The sequence below is a fragment of the Panthera tigris genome, chromosome A1 (genome assembly GCF_018350195.1).
Source record: "Panthera tigris isolate Pti1 chromosome A1, P.tigris_Pti1_mat1.1, whole genome shotgun sequence".
NCBI classification, from domain to species: Eukaryota; Metazoa; Chordata; class Mammalia; order Carnivora; family Felidae; genus Panthera; species Panthera tigris.
In genome coordinates, this window is record NC_056660.1 from 224563298 (window position 1) to 224582415 (window position 19118).

Genomic DNA, 19118 nt, shown 5'->3' on the forward strand with positions numbered 1-19118 from the left:
AGCCTCTATGACTAGCTATCGAGGGAGTAAGATAGCATTAAAACATTACTTAAAAATATAGAGAATGATAAGAATGTGGATGAATTCATTTCTAACGCAAATCTTCGGAGAGAGGGAGCGGACTACTCTGAGTTTGATGCAGCTTCCTCGGTTTTCGGACGCCCGCAAGGTGGGCGGCCGTCCCCTGGTACATTTCCATCATCACGTTCTTCATCAGTCTGCTCGTGTCGTGTGCGTGGGGTCGCTCAGTTGCTGGTTTCCGTCTTCTCCAGGATCTTTGATCTTTGTCCCTGGAAAGCAGATGGAGGCGGAACAACATTGGTAGCTGACGCCTGAGAGCAGGTGTGGGTGTGAGAGTTTGGACGTAAAAGTGGGGAGTGAAGCTTATAGTGTTGGGTCTACATCCCGGGAGGAGGAGCTGCTCTCTGGTGGGAATAGGGACCATTTGGTGGTGGCAGAGACGCTGTAGGGGCCCCTTTGTCTTTATACTGCGTTTTGACTCTGTCACATTCTAAAGCCGAAATGTGAAGGGAGGCAGGCTTATCATACGGATATCGATCACCGGAAAAGAAGGCTCTCCTAACTCCCTTTTTGGGAAAGCTAACAGGAGGAGGATGATATTGACAAAAACATGGCCATGTTTCTCCTCGTGACCTCGGCTCTCAAGATTAAGATTCCAACCAGATTCCCATAAGTTTCTAAAGCTTGGTGACTCTGGCTTTTGGATATCCGGGCCAGATTTCCAGCAGAAGGCATGCCGGGCTTTTATGTCCTTTGTGTTCATAGACATTTGCGGAGAAACAATTTCCTGCTGGCACCTTTTTAGGGAAAGACCAGCAGTATTCTTTTTAGCCCCCTTATTTTGCTCATGGTCCGTATCCTAGCAAGAATATCTTAGTACTTCGTGTTTTATTTTTCATTAAATATAATTTTGTAAAGAGATCTTTTCTGTCTTCACTTAGTAGCCTATTATTTTTTTCAGTCTGTTGTCTTTCAGGCCTTCTGCCTCTTTTTCGTCCGTCCAGTAGTTCCAATAGAGTTCTCTGCCATTTCTAGAGATTTTCTTGGCAGGGGGCTGGGGTGGGGGGTTGGCCCACAGGGGAAGTGTGGGAGCTCATCCATGTTCTGATCTGTTGTGCTGTGTTTCTGGCCTTTCCTATTAGCTGGGTGGTGTTTTCTCCTACTTCTTGGACCATAAGTTCGAGTCCAGCAGACTTCTTTGTACATATGTAGCCAAACTGACTTCTGGCTTCAATCGGGAGTCATTCTGAATCTGGGTTTGTTCACTGCATTCATAAATAACTTGAGTCTCTTCTTATTTGACACTTGGAAATGAGTGGCATGCAAAACACATAATGCTTAAAGTTAAGATTTATAAAAATTATTTAGACTCTTTTTGAACTCTGAGATGGACACGTACTTGGCTCAAAGACCAAGTCTTTTTTCATTTCACTTAAGAACAGCCAAGGAATTACTGTCGTTCAGTTTAAGGCTGTTTCAAAGCAGCCAGTGAATGGAAAACGTTGATTTACAGCTCAGCCTTTGGAGTTCGGTTTTAGATGACCAGTGCAGGGTGCTAAGTATATGATCTCAGCACCATGGAAGGAAGCTGGTGCTCATCACTTTGGCAGACAGTTGGTAAGCAGCTACTGGTGCCAGATGTTTGACGAGGCAAGGAGGACTCAGACATCTTCGCGAGATACAGCCCAGGTCCTCACGGACTGGTCCAGTATGAGGATGATAGTGCATCCATGACTACTGTGGCATCCCCATTTGGTCTCGCCCTCCTCCCCACCAGCCCACCTACAGCCGCAGATCTTCATCATGGGGCCCCAGGAAATCACCGCTTCCACACAGGAGCCTGAAAGTTCTGCCAGTCCTGGTCCCTCGGCAGAGATAAGACAGAGGGTAAGATAGCGTAGTGTGGTTAAGTGACAGGAGAGGTTCTGTCCAAGGTGCTGTGGGAAAGAAGGGCACTCCTGCCAGGCTGGGCGTGGTGGTGGAGGCTTGGAAGACGGGTCATCTGGAGGAATGCAGGACAGATCCCAGGACAGTTCATGGAGTATGGAACATGGTGAGGGGTTGGAAAGAGGGGGCGGGAAACTCTAAGTCGGTCTGTAATCCTGGAGTCAGTTTGGTAGGAGCAGTAGTGGGGGCCCCTCAGGAAAGCATTGTAGGGAATCCACCCACATAAGGAGATTTTTCTTCATCTTGGAAGTGACTGGGAACAAATTGTGAGAATTCCAATCAATGCATGTCACTGGTAACAGTAACACGGCTAACGGTGAAATATTTGAGTTGCTTGCTCAGTACCAAGAGCTGTGCTAAATTCCTTTTGTGCATTATCTTACTCTGATCTCACTACCACTCTGACGTGTAGGTATTATCATCCTTATTTTATAGATGATGAAACTGAGGGCTGGCATGTGGTGTAACCGGAGAAGGTTAAGATTGCTTAGCTGATGGGAAGCAGACTGGGTTCAAAGCCCTCTGGGTCTGTGCTGTTCAGGCTTGTATGGAATCCGCTAAAAGATCCTAGTTGGTCCCAGTTTGGGAAACACCAGTGTAAGAAACCAAAATTTTATCTCTGAAAATTTCTTTGAATTCACAGTTCTCACGGCCAAGAAAACTTATCTTTAAAACTAGTAGAAAACGTTTTTAGTCATTAAAATTAAAACTCCACGTTAAAAAAATGTTTCTTGGACTCTAATTTGAGGACCGTTGGATTCACGCCATGAGATATCGGAGGCAGAGGAACTTATTAGGAAGTAGTTGTAGGGGTTGGATGAAAAATGTGAGGCAGGCAGAGGAAGAGGAGAGCAGATGGGTTCTGGACAGTGTTGATCACCTGACCTAGGACTTGCAGAGAAGACATGGTCAGCAGTAGGGAGGGGTTTTGAGGTTGACTCCAATTTCTAGCTTGGGCAGCAGGTGCCAAAGGTGTCATTCTTGATGAAGAGATGAGGGTAAGTTGTGGAGGTCTGTGTGTGTGTGTGTGTGTGTGTGTGTGTGTGTGTGTGTGTGTGTGTGTGTGTAAGAGGTGCTTTTGAAACGTCAAAATGGTTTGGAATTCTAGGAATGGAGCTTCGATACCAGAATTCAAGTTCATGCTATCAGAGTCTGGGCTTCTGACTTGCAAGAGAGGGACCAAAAGGAACACACAAAATTAGAGCAAGGATCAGGACGTTAGGACCAGGAGTAAGGAGCCTCAGAAGCAAAAGTTGGTGGACCAGTTGTCTCAGGAGCACGGGACCAAGAACCTGGGGTCTGTAGGCTTTTGTCCCATACCTGCCTCTTGCTTTGTGGTTTCTCTGGGCTGAAACTTATCATGCTTATTACAAGTGGATTAGAGGAGAAGCCCCTATACTCCTTCTAATTGCTGGTGACTCTTGGGAGGGTATTATTTCATTTCGTTTTTGTTATTTGGGGAAAATAGCTCTATAATAGTCACTGTTTAAATTAATTGAATCAGTTATATGTATCCAGATATGTTCACTGATAGTGATTTTTGATTGGGCTGATTTTTTGAAAAAACTTTTTTAAATGTTTAGTTTTGAAAGAGAGAGAGAGAAACAGAGCACAAGCAGGGGAGGGGCCGAGAGAGAGGGAGACACAGAATCTGAAGCAGGCTCCAGGCTCTGAGCTGTCAGCACAGAGCCCGACTCGGGGCTCGAACTCCCGAACCGTGAGATCATGGCCTGGGCTGAAGTTGTATGCTTAACCAACTGAACCACCTGGGTGCCCCTGGACTGATTTGTTTTTTTTTAAGGCTAGAAATGTTTTAAGCTTGTAGCAAATAGGAAAAGAGTGATAGAAAAGTATAAAAAACAAAGTGAAAACACCTACAAGCTTGTGATCCATTATTGGAGTTCTGATATATTTTCTTCTAGCCTTTTTGCATATATTTTTATACTTTTTGGTAATGAAACTTTTTGTTTTGAGATCACTGAAGCTCCACATGCATTTGTGAGCAATGATACAGAATGATTCCATATACCCTTTACCTACTCTTTCTCGATGATAACATCTTGCAAAACTCAAGCACAATAGCGCAATGAGGGTCTTGACATAGAGTCGAGATGCAGAACCTTTCCATCAACACGGGGACCCGGCATGTGGCCCCTTTATAGCTACACCCATTACCCTCTTGCCCCCACTCCCTTCACAACTTGTGGCATCCACCAATTTGCCCTTCATTCTCTATAATTTTGTCATTTCAAGAATATTCTGTAAGTGGGATCGTAGCCTGTGTAACCTTCTGGGACTGGCTTTTTCAGCTTTTGCCTTTTACACAAAAAGCTGCTATGAATACTTGTGTGCATGTTTTTGTGCAAATGTAAGTTTTCAGTTATATAGAAGGAATGCCCAAGAATACAGTTGCTTGTGTGTGTGTGTGTATCTGTGGGCACAGAGTTGCTGGTGTGTGTGTGTGTGTGTGTGTGTATCTATGTGCATGCATTTAAAAAAAATAAACATAGCATTATATTATGTGTGTGCCTAGTATAATTTTGTCATAAGTTAGTATGATTGTAATGAAAAAATATTTGGGGCGCCTGGGTGGCCTAGTTGGGTCAGTGGCTGACTTCAGCTCAGGTCATGATCTCATAGTTCATGGGTTCGAGCCCTGCATTGGGCTCTCTACTGTCAGCATAGAGCCTGCTATGGATCCTCTGTCTGCCCTCCCCACCCCCCACACCCTTCCCCTGCTTTAGCATGCACCCGCTCTCTCTCTTTCTCTCTGTCTCAAAAATAAACATCAAAAAATTTTGTATAAAGCCATCTTTTTCTTTCTAAATTCTTCAAACATGGAAAGACTGGCTTAAGGGGCATGACCATCTTGTGATATATACAAGAGAGCTTTCAAGACACTTCCTAGCACAGCTTGGGACCAAGTGTAATTTTTTTTTTCAGGCAGATTTTCCTAAAACTTCTTTTATGAATAAAAAAGCAGTACAGTTTCGCATTTAAAAGAAATCTGTCCATAATTCTGTAAAATCACCATTCCTAAATGTTGCCTATAAGTTCCGATTTCTTCTTTTCCATTTAATTTCCTTAACTCGCAAGCACTACTATGTTCTTTGATGTGTGTGAGCGTGATAGTCATTCCTCCCGACTCTGCCAACTCACTATAACAGTTAACGTTTTTCTCTCAAGTTCACCAGCAGAGATCAGGGGCCAGGGCATCACCTAGACCTTCCAGGCTGGGGGCAGCTGCCCATGCGAACGAGGTAGTTGATTTTGCACCGCTCATCGTGTGGTAGGGCTCTGCTTCTCCACTGGCCGATGTCCTGCCCACAGGTTAGCTTCCTGCTGTTTTACACTTCTCAGATGCTTAAATTTATTTTATTTTTGAGAGAGAGAGAGTGTGTGTGCAAGCAAGCAGGGGAGGGACAGAGAGGAGGAGGACAGAGGCTCTGCACTGACAGTAGAGAGCCTGAAGTGGGGCTCGAGCTCGTGAACCGTGAGATCATGACCTGAGCTGAAGTCCGACTCTCACCTGACTGAGCCACCTAGATGCCATGAGACTACTCAGATTCATAATCCTTCTTGGTCTGCCTGTGAAGTCTCGAGTATCCTCAGTAAGTCTCGTGCTCAGTGACCCGCCGAAGCTTCCTGCCCTTGTTGTGTTGTGTGTCTCATTGCTGATGCTTTTGGTCGTGTGTTATTTGCGCACAGGAAGGCAGGAAGAAACCCTCCAATTTTTATTTAAGTTTGTTTGTTTATTTTGAGGGAAGGGGGAGAGAATCCCAAGCAGGCTCCATACTGTCAGCCCAGAGCCCCACGCAGGGCTCGATCTCACAAACAGTGAGATCCTGAGCTGAGCCTAGATCGTGAGTCAAATGCTTGGGACACCTGGGTGGCTCAGTCAGTTAAGCGTCCGACTTCAGCTCAGGTCATGATCCCTCAGTCTGTGAGTTCGAGCCCCGCGTCCGGCTCTGTGCTGACAGCTCGGAGCCTGGAGCCTGCTTGGGATTCTGTGTCTCCCTTTCTCTCTGCCCCTACCCCGCTCATGCTCTTTCTCTCTCAAGAATAAACATTTAAAAAAAAAAAGACACTTAACCAACTGAGCCACCTAGGCGCCTGGAAACTCTCCCATTAAAAAAGTGTTTTTTTAATTTTGTTTTAGCGAGGGAGAGCATGCACATGAGGAGGGGAGGAGGGACAGAGAGGGAGAGAAGGACACTCCTAAGCAGGCTCCACTGGCAGCAGAGGCTTGATCTCACAACCCTGAGGTCATGACCTGAGCCAAAATCAAGAGTCTGGTGCGTAACCAACTGAGCCCCCCAGGGGCCCCGGGAAGAAACCCCCCACTTTGGGGACAACAGTGATTGTAGTGATTACGCCTGAAGTGATTTAGGCATCGCTTTCCTGCGGGGTTTCTGGAAAGTCGGACTCATTGAATTACATTTTGTAGTGAGCTCTCTTCTCTGTTTCTCTAGAAGAGCGATCACGGGGTCATGTTTGACATCAGCTGTCTGTGATGATGAATAGTAAGTGGAGATGTGTCAACCCCCACCTCAGGTCAGAGGCCAGGCGTCACTGCAGGGCACAGGAGGCCCCCCACACCCTGCCCCCGTCACGCCCCACTCCGCGGGTGCCCTGCACTGTCTTGCCTTTGTCTCTGCTCTTCCCTGGCCGCGGTCTGTCCCACGTGGCTGGTCCCCACCATACCCCGGGAATTTCCTCTGCGCTGGCCCCCACCACACAGTGGAAATGGCTCTTTTTTCTCATTTCTTGGTGATCGGGAGACTCTTTGAACCACAGGCCGTTTATTGTATTCCCAGGGTCACCCTTGTTTTCCCAGGGGCCAGCTCACAGCCTGCCACAAATGGCAACCGAGGGAACTAGAAATGGTAAAGAAGTGAAACATAGCGGAATAAATGCCCAGGGTTCACAGCCAGTCATTGGCAGAGCTGGAATGCAAAATGCTATCCCTGAACTGGTGACCCCCCCAGGTCTGGCTGCACCGTGTGTGCTTTTCCGCAGTCCCAAGGAATCAAATGCTAGCTGTGCTGTGTGCCTTTGGGCAAGTTCCCTAGCTTCTCTGATCCTTTGTGAACTCATCCTCCAAAAGACTGAGCAACAGTGTGGCCTCCTCTGCCTCGGATCACATGAGGGCATATCCTCAGTGTGCCTGGTGCACACGGCCGGCCGTCACTAAGTGCCCTGTGCCTGTGCCCAACCTTTTCCCTTACTCTGGTTTTGACCCAGATGCCATGCACCCTGTGGCGTCAGGCACTGAAAACTTGATGACAATTTAAATGGCTTAATCAGTGGCGCCTGGGTGGCTCAGTCAATTTAGTGTCTGACTCCCGATTTTGGCTCAGGTCATGATCTCATGGTTTATGGGTTCGAGCCCTGCATCACCCAGCATCTAACCAGCGCAGAGCCTGCTGGGGATTCTCTGTCTCCCTCTCCCTCTGCCCCTCCCTCGCTCCCTCTTTCTCTCTCAAAATAAATCACCTGAACATCTAAAACATGGCTTCGTCTCACAAACTATTTGAATCTCTGAAAAAGAAAATCTCAATCTTTCTTTTATCTGTATTTAGTCGTCGGGTATCCAGAAGCTCACCCAGGGCAGATTCTAGTCACCAAACCCTTACGTAAAGATGATTTTCACCCCCTGTGCCGTGTCACTAAAATGCTAAGTCTCTGATGAATGGGAGCTGAACGCAAGGGACCGTGGCCATTTCCTCCCTGCACTCTGGGAGAGTACTTTTACTTTTGATGAGATTTCCGTGGAACTTTCTAGTGGACTTTACATTTTTGTGCCCCGTCTGCTTTCTGCAGGCTCCCACGGCAGCAGCAAAAACAGGAGGCCACTTCCTCTTAGACTCCACAGTGCGCCTAAGGGCATCCGTCGCCACCGAGAGCCTTGAGTCAGAGGGGCTGGCCATGAGAAAGCTCGTTTTTGGTTGCCACGATTGCTCAATTTAGCCACAGGTCAGGAGGCAGAAGTCCTAACCTCTATCATTGATCATCCTTTTAGTCATGAGTTGATGAGTCAATACATGAAAGAAAGTAGGAAACTGAATTAAGAGAGGCACCGCCAGAAGCGAGGTCGAATCCAGAGAAAACCCAAACAAGGCCAACTGGATTTGGGCGAAGGGAATCGAAATAGAAGAAGGTATATGTTGGTTTTTCATCAGATAACGTACAAGTTGAGATTGTCCTGAAGTTTGTAGAACTGAATGTGTACCCCTCCCTTTTGCTCATTGCCTCGTTCACACAGCTAGTCTCCAGGCTCAAGTCTAAGGAGTCTGGGCTCCTCTGTGCAAGGACAATTGATTCATTTCCTTTTAGAACGTTCTCTGTTCTTCCTTGCATTACGCCCCCCTCGTGGGGATAGGTGCCGTTTGTGGAGCCCTTGTTTGTGCCAGTCCCTGTGACTTTTACCTACATTCCTTAGCTTTCGTGATAATTCCGAGTTGGGTATTGCTATTACCGTTCTTACTTTGCAGGTGGAAAAAAATCATGGGCCAGAGCAGGTGCAAGAACCTTGCTCACTTTCCTGACAGGATCGGAAGCCCAGATCCAGCAGAAATGAATCCAGCTGGATCTGCCTCCAGGCGTCTAAGGCCATGTTTTGGTCATTACCCCACCTTGCCTCTCCTTTCATGTTATAATCATTTTGAATTTTTTTTTTTAATGTTTATTTTTGACAGAGAGAGAGACAGAGACAGACAGAGCATGAGTGGGGGAGGGGCAGAGAGAGACGGAGACACAGAATCCAAAGCAGGCTCCAGGCTCTGAGCTGTCAGCACAGAGTCCGACACGGGGCTCGAACTCACAGACCGCGAGATCATGACCTGAGCCGAAGTCAGACGCTCCGCCCGCTGAGCCACGCAGGCGCCCCATGTTATAATCGTTTTGAAAGCGAGGACCACTTACTCTGTGTTTATGCCGTGTTTACTGAGTCCGTGTAGTAGGCCATGGCTGGCACTGGGGAACGAGGTGGGCATGCTCCTTGCCTTCGTGGAGCTTTCAGACCATAGTTCGCAACCCACAACAGACGTGAAATCAGTTTACGGGGTCACAGCCGGCGTTTAAAAGAAACAGAGTAGAAAGGATTGAGGTGCGTCGACCATCGCGACAAGTGTTTTATGAAACTGTGCGTGTGGTAGTTCATGGAATAAAACCTTTTTAACTGTAGGTTGCGGTCAAATGAGTTAAAAGAGACTGACCTGAGGTCCTAGAGTGGGGGACCCACAGGAGGTTTTTGAACACGTGAGATAATAAATAAGCGATTACAGGTTGTCCCGGGAGTTAGAAAGAGAGTACCCACAGCAATAAAGAGGAATCCGACATGGTGCCCTTGACCTCGTCGGCGTCTTCTGAGAGGATCACCTTGGGGCTGAGGCCTCAAGGAAGGTAGCGGGATGCACGTGGCCCCGACACGGGAGGGCCGCCCTGGACGGGGTAGGAACAAGAAAGAGCTGGCCCATGAGCATCTGATCATGATACGGTACAGGTAGATCATATCTGTACGAACACATACAGAACAAGGGAACACAAATATAAGCAAACCCCAATGCCTAGAAACTGTCGTTATTTTCACCCCTACCCTTCTTAGGACAAATAACAAAGAGCCAAAAACGAAATTGCAGAATAGTGTCACGCTCTTTGATGAACCCTATTCAGTGTTTTTCTGTCTTTGCTTCCAAAACGTTTTTATATTTGATGAAAGGTTTTGTTCATAGGCCTTGGCTCGTTCGCATCATTTTTTTTCTAGGATCTGTGTAGACCCCTGGTGGGTTGGCCATTCTAGACCAGGGTATCTCCACCTGGCCCTCTTGACATTTGGCCTGAATAATCCTGTGGTGTTTCTGGCCATCAAAACTGTTTGCAGATAGGGCCGCGTGTTCCGTGGGTGGAGGAGGGGTGCTGAATTCAGAACCACTCTAGCTGAGGGAGCGCCTGGGTGGCTCAGTCAGTTAAAACGTCTGACTTTGGCTCAGGTCATGATCTGGCGGTTCGTGAGTTCGAGCCCCACGTTGTGCTCTGTGCTGTCGGCGTGGAGCTCGCTTCGGATCCTCTGTCTCCCTCTCTCTTCCTCTGCTCATGTTCTCTCTCTCTCTCTCTCTCAAAAATAAACATTAAAAAAAATACTCTAGCGGAAATTCTAGGATGTAGTGAGATGAGGTTCCCCAGATTGAGAACACCCTCTACCCCATCTGCCCATCAGGGGAGGACATGACAGGATTACTCTTTTTCCTTTCTCTTTGATTAGAAAAGCTAAATGTAATGACTGGGGCTTCTAATGACTTGCAATAAGAGAGGTGTGTGTGTGTGTATACATATGCCCACATATACATAACTTTGTGTTATGGAGACTCTTGCATTCACGTGCTGCGAGTTTCCTTGCAATGTAAGTGCTATGCTAAGGTTAAAAGTAGATCGGGATGCCTGGCTGGCTCAGTCAGAAGAGCGTGGGACTCCTGATCTCTGGGTTGTGAGTTTGAGCCCCACGTTGGGTGCAGAGATGACTTCAATAAATAAAACTTTAAAAACTTTTCAAGGTAAAAGTGGATAGTAGCTCAGCTATGTTTTACTTAATTGACTTCAGACCTTGTGATTCTTCGTGTGGAAGCGGACCCAGCGTTAGGCAAGCCTTCTGAGTTGTTTTTCCAATCATGTTGATTGGTTTCCTTTGTTCTCCCATGCTTAATCCAGCCTGTCCTGTGACCCGCGGCTTGTATTTCTATAACAGGAGCTGTTTGTTCTGAGGCTGCATTTTCTCTAAATTGGTTTCCTGTCTATTAATCTTTCCATATTTTGTTCCATTTCTTAACCTTACCACCTTTCTCCTAGTATATGCTCCGTTGGAAGAAGTCCGTTTATTCTGAATTGGATTTTTAGGAATACATTTTGGTATTCTGGCTGTTTGTTCCCAAAAAAATTCCTGTAAAAATAATCCCGTTCTGTAAACCTAGAGTTCTCCTGCTATTTGGGAATAATCTCGTGCAACTAATACCCTCTTAATTGTCGCACGTAGCCGTGCCTTTTGATGCTTCAAGGGACTCTCCTTAAAAATTCTTGACTAAGACTGTGGGTGTCATGAATCCTTTGAAATCTTTCTAGATTAAATCAGGTGTTAATTCGTCCAGTGCACATTAACACACTGAGTGCAGGGGGCGGATCCCATCCCTTACCTCCTTAGGGTAACATCAACGTAGAGACCCTGTCAGTGAGGCTGTCCTCACATATTTAGCATTAAGTAAGCCTTGGTGGTACTTGGTCCCTATACCCTGATTTATGTCTTCATAAAGATTTGGGGTGCCTGGGTGGCTCAGTCGGTTAAGCGTCCAACTTTGGCTCTGGTCATGATCTGGCGGTCTGTGAGTTCGAGCCGCGCGTCGGGCTCTGTGCTGACAGCTCGGAGCCTGGAGCCTGTCTCAGATTCTGTGTCTCCCTCTCTCTCTGACCCTCCCCGCTTCATGCTCTGTCTCTGTCTGTCTCAAAAATAAATAAATGTTAAAAAAAAAAAAAAAAAGATTCATGACCATGTGTGATAGTTACGTGTATATTTGGTTTTATTTTCTTCCCCTTGTTGGAATGTAAGTCATATTCCCAGGGCTTAGACCGCACCAGTAAATATTTGTTCGAATGAATGCATTTCCTTAATTTCTCACCCACTTATTTAGCATCTACCGTGCCCCACGCACCATTCTAGAATCTTTACAGATATTAGCCCATCTCTGAAGGGGTGGTTATCCTTGCCTTTCCTTCACAAATACATTTTCTACATATCCTACTTTTCTGGGAGTAATCAGTGTTTTGAGCAGCTGCAGTTGGCATAAAGTTTTGGTCTTTTTTTTTTTTTTTTTTTTCTGTTCGTCGTCTCTTATTTATGTAGCTATTTGATTTTTTTTTAATGTTGATTTATTTTTGAGAGAGAGAGAGAGAGAGAGAGAGAGAGACATAGAATGTGAGTGGGGGAGGGGCAGAGAGAGAGGGAGACACAGTATCCGAAGCAGGCTCCAGGCTCGGAGCCGTCGACGCAGAGCCCAATGCGGGGCTTGAACCCACAAACCACGGGATCGCAACCTGAGCCGAAATCGGGCGCTTAACTGACTGAGCCACCCAGGCGCCCCTCTTATTTATGTAACTATTACCTGCCATCTTGATTCTGTCTTCTTGAGGCCATGGGAAGGATTGGCCTAGTTCTCTGGATTTTCCCACTGCATGTGTCCCTGTTCTACACACAGCATGCTCCTGAAAACCTGAAGACAAATAAAAGTATGAAGGTGGGAACTCTACAGTGTGTAGCCATTTCTGTCAGTGCCCGTGTGCCCCCCTCTGTATTTTGGCTCACGCATTGTCTTGCTGCTCCCAGGGCATTAAAAAAAGACAATGAAATGTTTACAGATGACATGAGTATTTAGTTTTAGGTATAGAGACACATATATAAACACTTAGTGTCTAAGTATTGTGGGCTGTATATGATTATTTCCAAAAGGCAGACTCCATAGAAATTCAGATGACATGTCCGTATTCTAAAACATTTCTGTCCTCACATTCTGGAATTCTCAGCATACTCAAGCAGCAGGTAGGGCTGTTTCCACCTTGGGAGGGACTTGCCGATGGTGAGTCTTGGGGGAGTTTGAGCGGGAGCCCGTCGCGCCCGCTGTGGTGCCTTGTCGTCTTTCCTGTGGGCACATTTTCCTGGGAACCTGGGGCAGCCACCCCGCCTGCTGTGTGGCCGGAGCTTTGAGCAAGCAGACTGAGAAGAGCCGCCTCCCGTGTGCTCTGGGAGCAGAGAGGGGACACGGGGACTCTTTTCTGCCCTCCTCAGCTGGCTGGGAGCTCACGGGGCCAGACAAGTTCTGCTTCCTCCCCCCACCGTCACAGTCACTGCAGGTGAAGACCCCAGTGCCAGCCCAATGGTTAGTGTTTCCAGAAAACCCGCCTGGATTAGCATCGTTGGCATGAGGCAAAGCTGGGGAAGGGCAGAGGGTTTTTTTTTTTTAGCCGTTCACTTCTGGGATTTTCCAGATTGCCCCAAGACGACTTCTACATTTGACCTAAATCTCTGTTCCTTCAATGTTCCTCCATGAGTTAGGATGGAAAGTCAGTGTCTTAGAAGCATGCCTCCACTCTTGAATGTCCCTGTGCGTTTTCTTTAATACCTGTTATCTTGGCCGTGGCATACCCCACCCTGCACTCCCCACGAGGGCCCCAGGCCTGGCCTGCCCTGTGGGTGCCTCCGTGGCAGGGGGTGAGGTGGGGGTTGGCTTCCTTGCCGGGAGGTGGGGCCGCTGGGGCTGGAGCATCTCCTGGTGGATGTGCCTCCAGGAAGCAGCTGGGGAGAGTGGCTCGTCCTGAGAAAGGATGGTTCCGGTGTCTGCCCTGGCCTCCAGCACTTTCTCAGGACTGGTTTTGACCAACTTTTGTGGTTCGTGTGGCAGAAATGCCACGGCTGAAGTTTTATTTTTTTCTCTAGAAAAAATAAAACATGCCCTTTTTCATGGCTACTGGAAACCATTGGATTGGTACTTTTGCTTTCCTTCGTGTGTCATTCTCTTTTGCAATAACATACTATTTGTTGCCATGTAGGCATCTGGTTGATATTTAAAAATAGAATTCCCCGGTCAGGAAGTTCTGCAGATACTCTTCCAGAAAGTCGTTTTGTGCATGTGCACATGTGAAGTACGTGTGCCTGTGAAGACTGTGCATTTTTCACGTTACTTAGGTCCTTTTTATATATTCATGTCTTTAAAGGATGAGTATTATAAAAGTATAAAATGAATAATTATGGAGTAGACACCATAATCAAATGATTTTGTTATGTACGTGAGTTTATATGTAAAGCTGGCCAAACTTTGATCATCAGACGGGAGCTGACTTAATATGGTTAGTCCTTTTTTTTTTTTTTTTGTAAGATTCTATTTTTAAGTAATCTCTACATCATGGAGCTCGAACTTAAAATCCCAAGATCAAGACTCGCGTCCTCTACCAACTGAGCCAGCCAGCCAGGTGCCCCAACATGGTTAAGTCCTAAATCAAATCAGTGGCACAAAAGCATTTCAGAAATGCATGGAAATTCAGTCATCAGTCTTAAAATATCAGAATTCTGTCATGCACATGCTACCTACCGCGTGTCTGCGGCACTCATCAATGGTGTTTGGAATTTTGAGCAAGATAGACAAACACACCAGTTTTATTTTAAATCTGAGAAGGCGTTTGTTTGCTACATATCCTGGTGGAGAGGAGATAGGGTCCAAGGACATCTTTTTGAACATTCCTGGGAAGGTACGTTCCACTCTTTGAACAAACGTGGAGACTGCCAGGGTGAATTTATGTAACACTTAAATTGAAGAGCTTTTATGATGAAGTTTTGAGATATGCTGTATGATCCCATGGGAAACATTATGCAGGGAAGCCAAATTATTTTCTAAAAGTTTGGTTAGCCAGGGTCCTAACCCTGGGATCCTACCCTACCCAGGGTCCTAACCCTTACTGATGTATGGCAACAGGAGAAATCTGCAGAGAAGCGAACTGTGCATTTATGATTTCTGTGTCCTCCAAGGGATGGCTAGTACTTGAGCTAATAATGTCTTTTAGGAATATCTAATAGCAATTGTCAAATGATTGCTTCCTCTAAAAATAGATAGGCGCACAGAGAAAATGAAAAAGTTCTCTGCAGTGTACTTTTTCTTGGCCAATTCAGGCTCTTGGTGCTAAAACTGGTACTGGGATCGTATTTTAAGGTGGGAGACGTCTGCGGACAGCATTCACCACCGATAACTAAACAACTGAATTCATTCTGCTCCCAGGTGTTCACTTACAAGCAGAGCACAATTACCCACCAGAAGGTCACCGCCATGCACCCCGTGAGCGAAGAGGGCGTCGATGACATGGCCACCTTGACGGAGCTCCACGGGGGCTCCATCATGCACAACTTGTACCGGCGATATAAGAGAAATCAAATATACGTAAGTTCCAACTTTAAGTCTCTGTAAAAATCCCTCAGGTTTGAGTGAATGTTAATTTTTGTTTTCCGAGGGTGTTTTCTGGCCTTTTGAGAACCTCCAGTTAATCGAAGTCAGACTGTGTCTCCGGGTGTTTCGCCAAACTGGAAACGTGGCTCGAGAAATCGTGTTCTCGCGTTTCTTGCCTTGATCGTTACTTTCTATTGGAAAGAGGTGATCTGACCTCTTTTTACGAGCCATTCTGTTCGCGGTCCAGATCGGTGTTAATGAAAGTAGTATTTAGAAATCATTTCAAAAAGTCATTTCCGTGATACGTACTTTTTGGAATTAGAGTACGGAGATTAGTTTAACTGTTCAGGTGAGCCTGCAGATTTTATCTTTTTTTTCATCTGCCTGTTTCCAACTCTTGATAATAAAGGGGCAACTCTTGACACGTGGGTTTTCTTTTCTTCTTGTCAAGTTCAAATTTGTACAGGTTTGTCCCTAAAAACCTCAAGTTTTAGTATTGTAAAAACTCTCGATCTTTTAGTAATTTTTGTTCTTTAGCAGTTACGGTTAATTTTGCCAATATATTTGTGATTTTGATGAGTAGCGTCAGCCTTCACAACAAGCCAGCAGGTGCTAACGGAAACTCAAGACGGGCCTGCGTGGTATCCATGTTCCTCCAGTTTATTTATTTACCCTTAGAAAGGGGGAGGAGGGCTGGGAAAGGAGGAGGAATCTGTTATGTGCAGGTTTACTGCTTAATTTTCCTCTGCTTTTTACATAGCGAGTGTCATGCTTGCCCGATTGACCTGACGTTCGCTGCGTGGTTTTAAACAGCCTGATCTAGAGAAATGCCGTGGTGTTCTTGTTCTCTGACTGGCTGAGCTTGCTTACGCTCAGTCTTCAGATTATAGTAGTTTCCGTATGTTCTTCAGGAAAGGTAACATTGCTACGTGTTTACGTGAATGGCTGCCTGCTCTGTGCTGTCCGAGTGCCGGCAAAGCTCTGTTCGGTCCCCATGTCAAGAATCTCCAGGGGCGCCTGGGTGGCTCAGTCGGTTAAGCGTCCGACTTCAGCTCAGGTCATGATCTCGCAGTTCATGAGTTCAAGCCCCGCGTCAGGCTCTGTGCTGACCGCTCAGAGCCTGGAGACTGTTTCGGATTCTGTGCCTCCCTTTCTCTCTGCCCCTACCCTGTTCATGCTCTGTCTCTCTCTGTCTCAAAAATAAATAAACGTTAAAAAAAAAAAAAGAATCTCCAGGTGACCAGCAAACTCCCTTCTTCCCAGGGAGTAGCCACTACATGTGTCCAGGTCACCACCCCTGTGCCTTTAGGAGTAAGTATTTGACACTGTCCCGTCATAGCAGTTTCCTTGCTTGGTTTGTCAAGGACTTATTTTGTCTTTCTTGAGCCAAGGACATTGCCAGGCACCTGGTAGCTGTGTAATCAATGTTTGCAAAATAAACGCCAGACGTATTAGAAATAACATTCTAGTTGATGAGAAAATGTGAGGCTAGATTTAAAAGTTCTTTATCGGTGTGTGCGTCTTGTAGGTATTTCGGGACTCAAACTCTTCTGTCTTTAGATACGAGGTCTTACTCGACGTTCAATAGTCAGGAAAAATCCAATTGGAAGGGGGAAAAAACTACCAAAGGGGTTTAAAAGGCAGAGTCTTTAAAAAAGTTTTCCTAGGGGCTCCTGGGTGGCTCAGTAGGTTAAGCGTTTGCCTTCGGCTCGGGTCATGATCTCACAGTTCGTGGGTTCGAGCCCCACATCGGGCTCCGTGCTGACGGCTCAGAGCCTGGAACCTGCTTCCGATTCTGTGTCTCCCTCTCTCTCTGCCCCTCCCCAGCTTGCACTCTGGCTCTCTGTCTCTCTCTGAAAACTAAATAAACATTAAAAAAAATTTTTTTAAGTTTTCCTCCCCCTCTTTTCATGATGATGAGGATATTAAACCTGATAGCTGAATTGCCCACTAAAGCCTGTGAATAGGATATTGGCTTTATTCCCTACAATGAACAACTTTTCCTACCCCCCCCGCCTTTTTTTTTTTTTAAGCTTATTTATTTATCTTGAGAGAGCGAGAGACCATAAGGGAGGGGTAGAGAGAGAGAGGGAGAGAGAGAATCCAAAGCGGGTTCCACGCTGTCAGCCCGGAGCCCGACGTGGGGCTCAAACTCACAAACCACGAAGTCGTGATGTGAGCCAAAACCAAGACTCAGACGCTTAACCAGCTGAGCCACCCAGGCGCCCCTTTGTCCTTTGCTCCGAGGGAAAAACACAGGATTTTTGTACGTCAGTTTGCAGGTCATTTCAATTAATACTGCCCTTCTGCGCCTGCCCTGTGAGACTTGGATCATTGTATTATCATGAAGCAGCCACCTTGATTTTCTTTCTTTTTTTTTTTTAATTTTTTTTTTTTTTAACGTTTATTTATTTTTGAGACAGAGAGAGACAGAACATGAACGGGGGAGGGGCAGAGAGAGAGGGAGACACAGAATCAGAAGCAGGCTCCAGGCTCTGAGCCATCAGCCCAGAGCCCGACGCAGGGCTCGAACTCACGGACCGTTGAGATCGTGACCTGAGCTGAAGTCGGATGCTTAACTGACTGAGCCACCCAGGTGCCCCGCCACCTTGATTTTCTTATCACTGAAGCTGTTTGGGGTGGAGACCATACAAGCCAGGCTCTGCCCCATCAAAACAAAACCACCACCTGCCAGAAAAACCACCGCTTTCCTGCCTTTTCTCCCAGCTCTGAGTGATGCCTGGCTGTGTCTTTAAGAGGAAAAAAAAATTACTTGTGCCAGGGGTGCTGTATCTGTTTTCTATTGTTGCCATAAAAAATTGCCATCATTAAAACAGCAGGTGCTGTCCTATGGTTCTGTAGGTCAGTCGTCCGGCTGGGGTCTTGCCAGCCCAAAACCCAGGTGTGGGAAGGTCAGTGATCCTTTCTGGAGGCTCTAGGGGGCGATCTGTCCCCTGCTCCTTCTGGTCCTGTATGCGGTTCCAGGACCGAGGTCCCTGTGGTCTTGCTGGCTGTCAGCCAGGGCTGCTCTTAGCCTCTGCGGGCCCCCTTCTTTCACCTTCAGAGCCAGCAACAGCGGACCCAGCCCCTCACGTGTTTCTACTCTCCCCTCCTTTCTTCTCATTTCTCTCTCTGCAGCCAAGACATCTAGTGTTCAAGGATTCCTGCAGTTAGGGCCACCTGGATCCTCTCCCTATCTCGGCGTTTCCAGCCTGAATCCTGTCCCCACAGCCCTGTGCATACGGCAGAGTCACGGGTCCTGGGGATTCTGCGTGGACGTCTGGGGGGGGGGGAGGGGCACGTTCTTCTGTCTACCATAGGTGGCCTCCTGTGAGTCATGTTGTTGAGAAGGAACCCCCCGTGGGCCTTCTCCGACACTCTGGATCTTGCATTGTTTTTATTTGTTGGCTTTCTCTTCCGAGTGGCAGGTGACACAGGTCGTCGGGGAGCAGACTCCTCTCCAGGTGGGAAGGTCTACTGTCTTGTGTGAAAAAGGACTTAGCTTTTTTCCTCCTTGGGGACCACCCTTACTGCCTGAGGACTTCACCAGACCCCAGTAAGATATTTTTCCCTGCCGTTACCATCCTCCATTAAAATGGGGTAGACAGGGATGCCTAGGTGGCTCAGTCGGTTAAGCATCCAGCTCTTGATTTCCGCTCAGGTCATGATCTCACAGTTTGTGAGTTCGAGCCCCACATTGAGCTCTATGCTGATGGTGCAGAGCCTGCCTGGGTTATTCTCTCTCTCTCTCTCTCTCTCTCTCTCTCTCTCTCTCTCTCTCTCTCAAAATAAACAAATAAACTTAAAAAAATAAAATGGGGTAGACAGCTCTAAAGGGATAAATGCTCAGAGCAGACAAATCCCAGGTGAGCATGCTTTTCTCTACCCACCTTCTCTTGGGCTCTACATTAATAATTTAATCTGTGTGTCAGTTTTTTTTTTTTTAAATGTTTATTGATTTTTGAAAGAGAGAAAGAGAGCGAGCTAGCTGGGGAGGGGCAGAGAGAGGGAGACAGAGAATCTGCAGCAGGCTCCAGGCTCTGAGCTGTCAGCACAGAGCCCGATGCGGGGCTCGAACTCACAGAGCGTGAGATCATTGACCTGAGCCGAAGACGGATGCTGAACCGACTGAGCCACCCGGGCGCCCCCGTGTGTCAGGTTTTTAATTTATGTTTT

The 19118-nt window shown here is 46.8% G+C and overlaps 1 protein-coding gene across 1 annotated transcript in view; it reads left to right on the plus strand.

The window, feature by feature from the left end:
• MYO10 (myosin X) overlaps positions 1-19118 on the plus strand; it is a 228834-nt gene that overhangs the window by 83010 nt on the left and 126706 nt on the right. The window contains exon 3 of the mRNA XM_042997350.1: positions 14778-14936. Coding sequence (XP_042853284.1) covers positions 14778-14936 — 159 coding nt within the window. The remainder of the gene's footprint in view (positions 1-14777; positions 14937-19118) is intronic.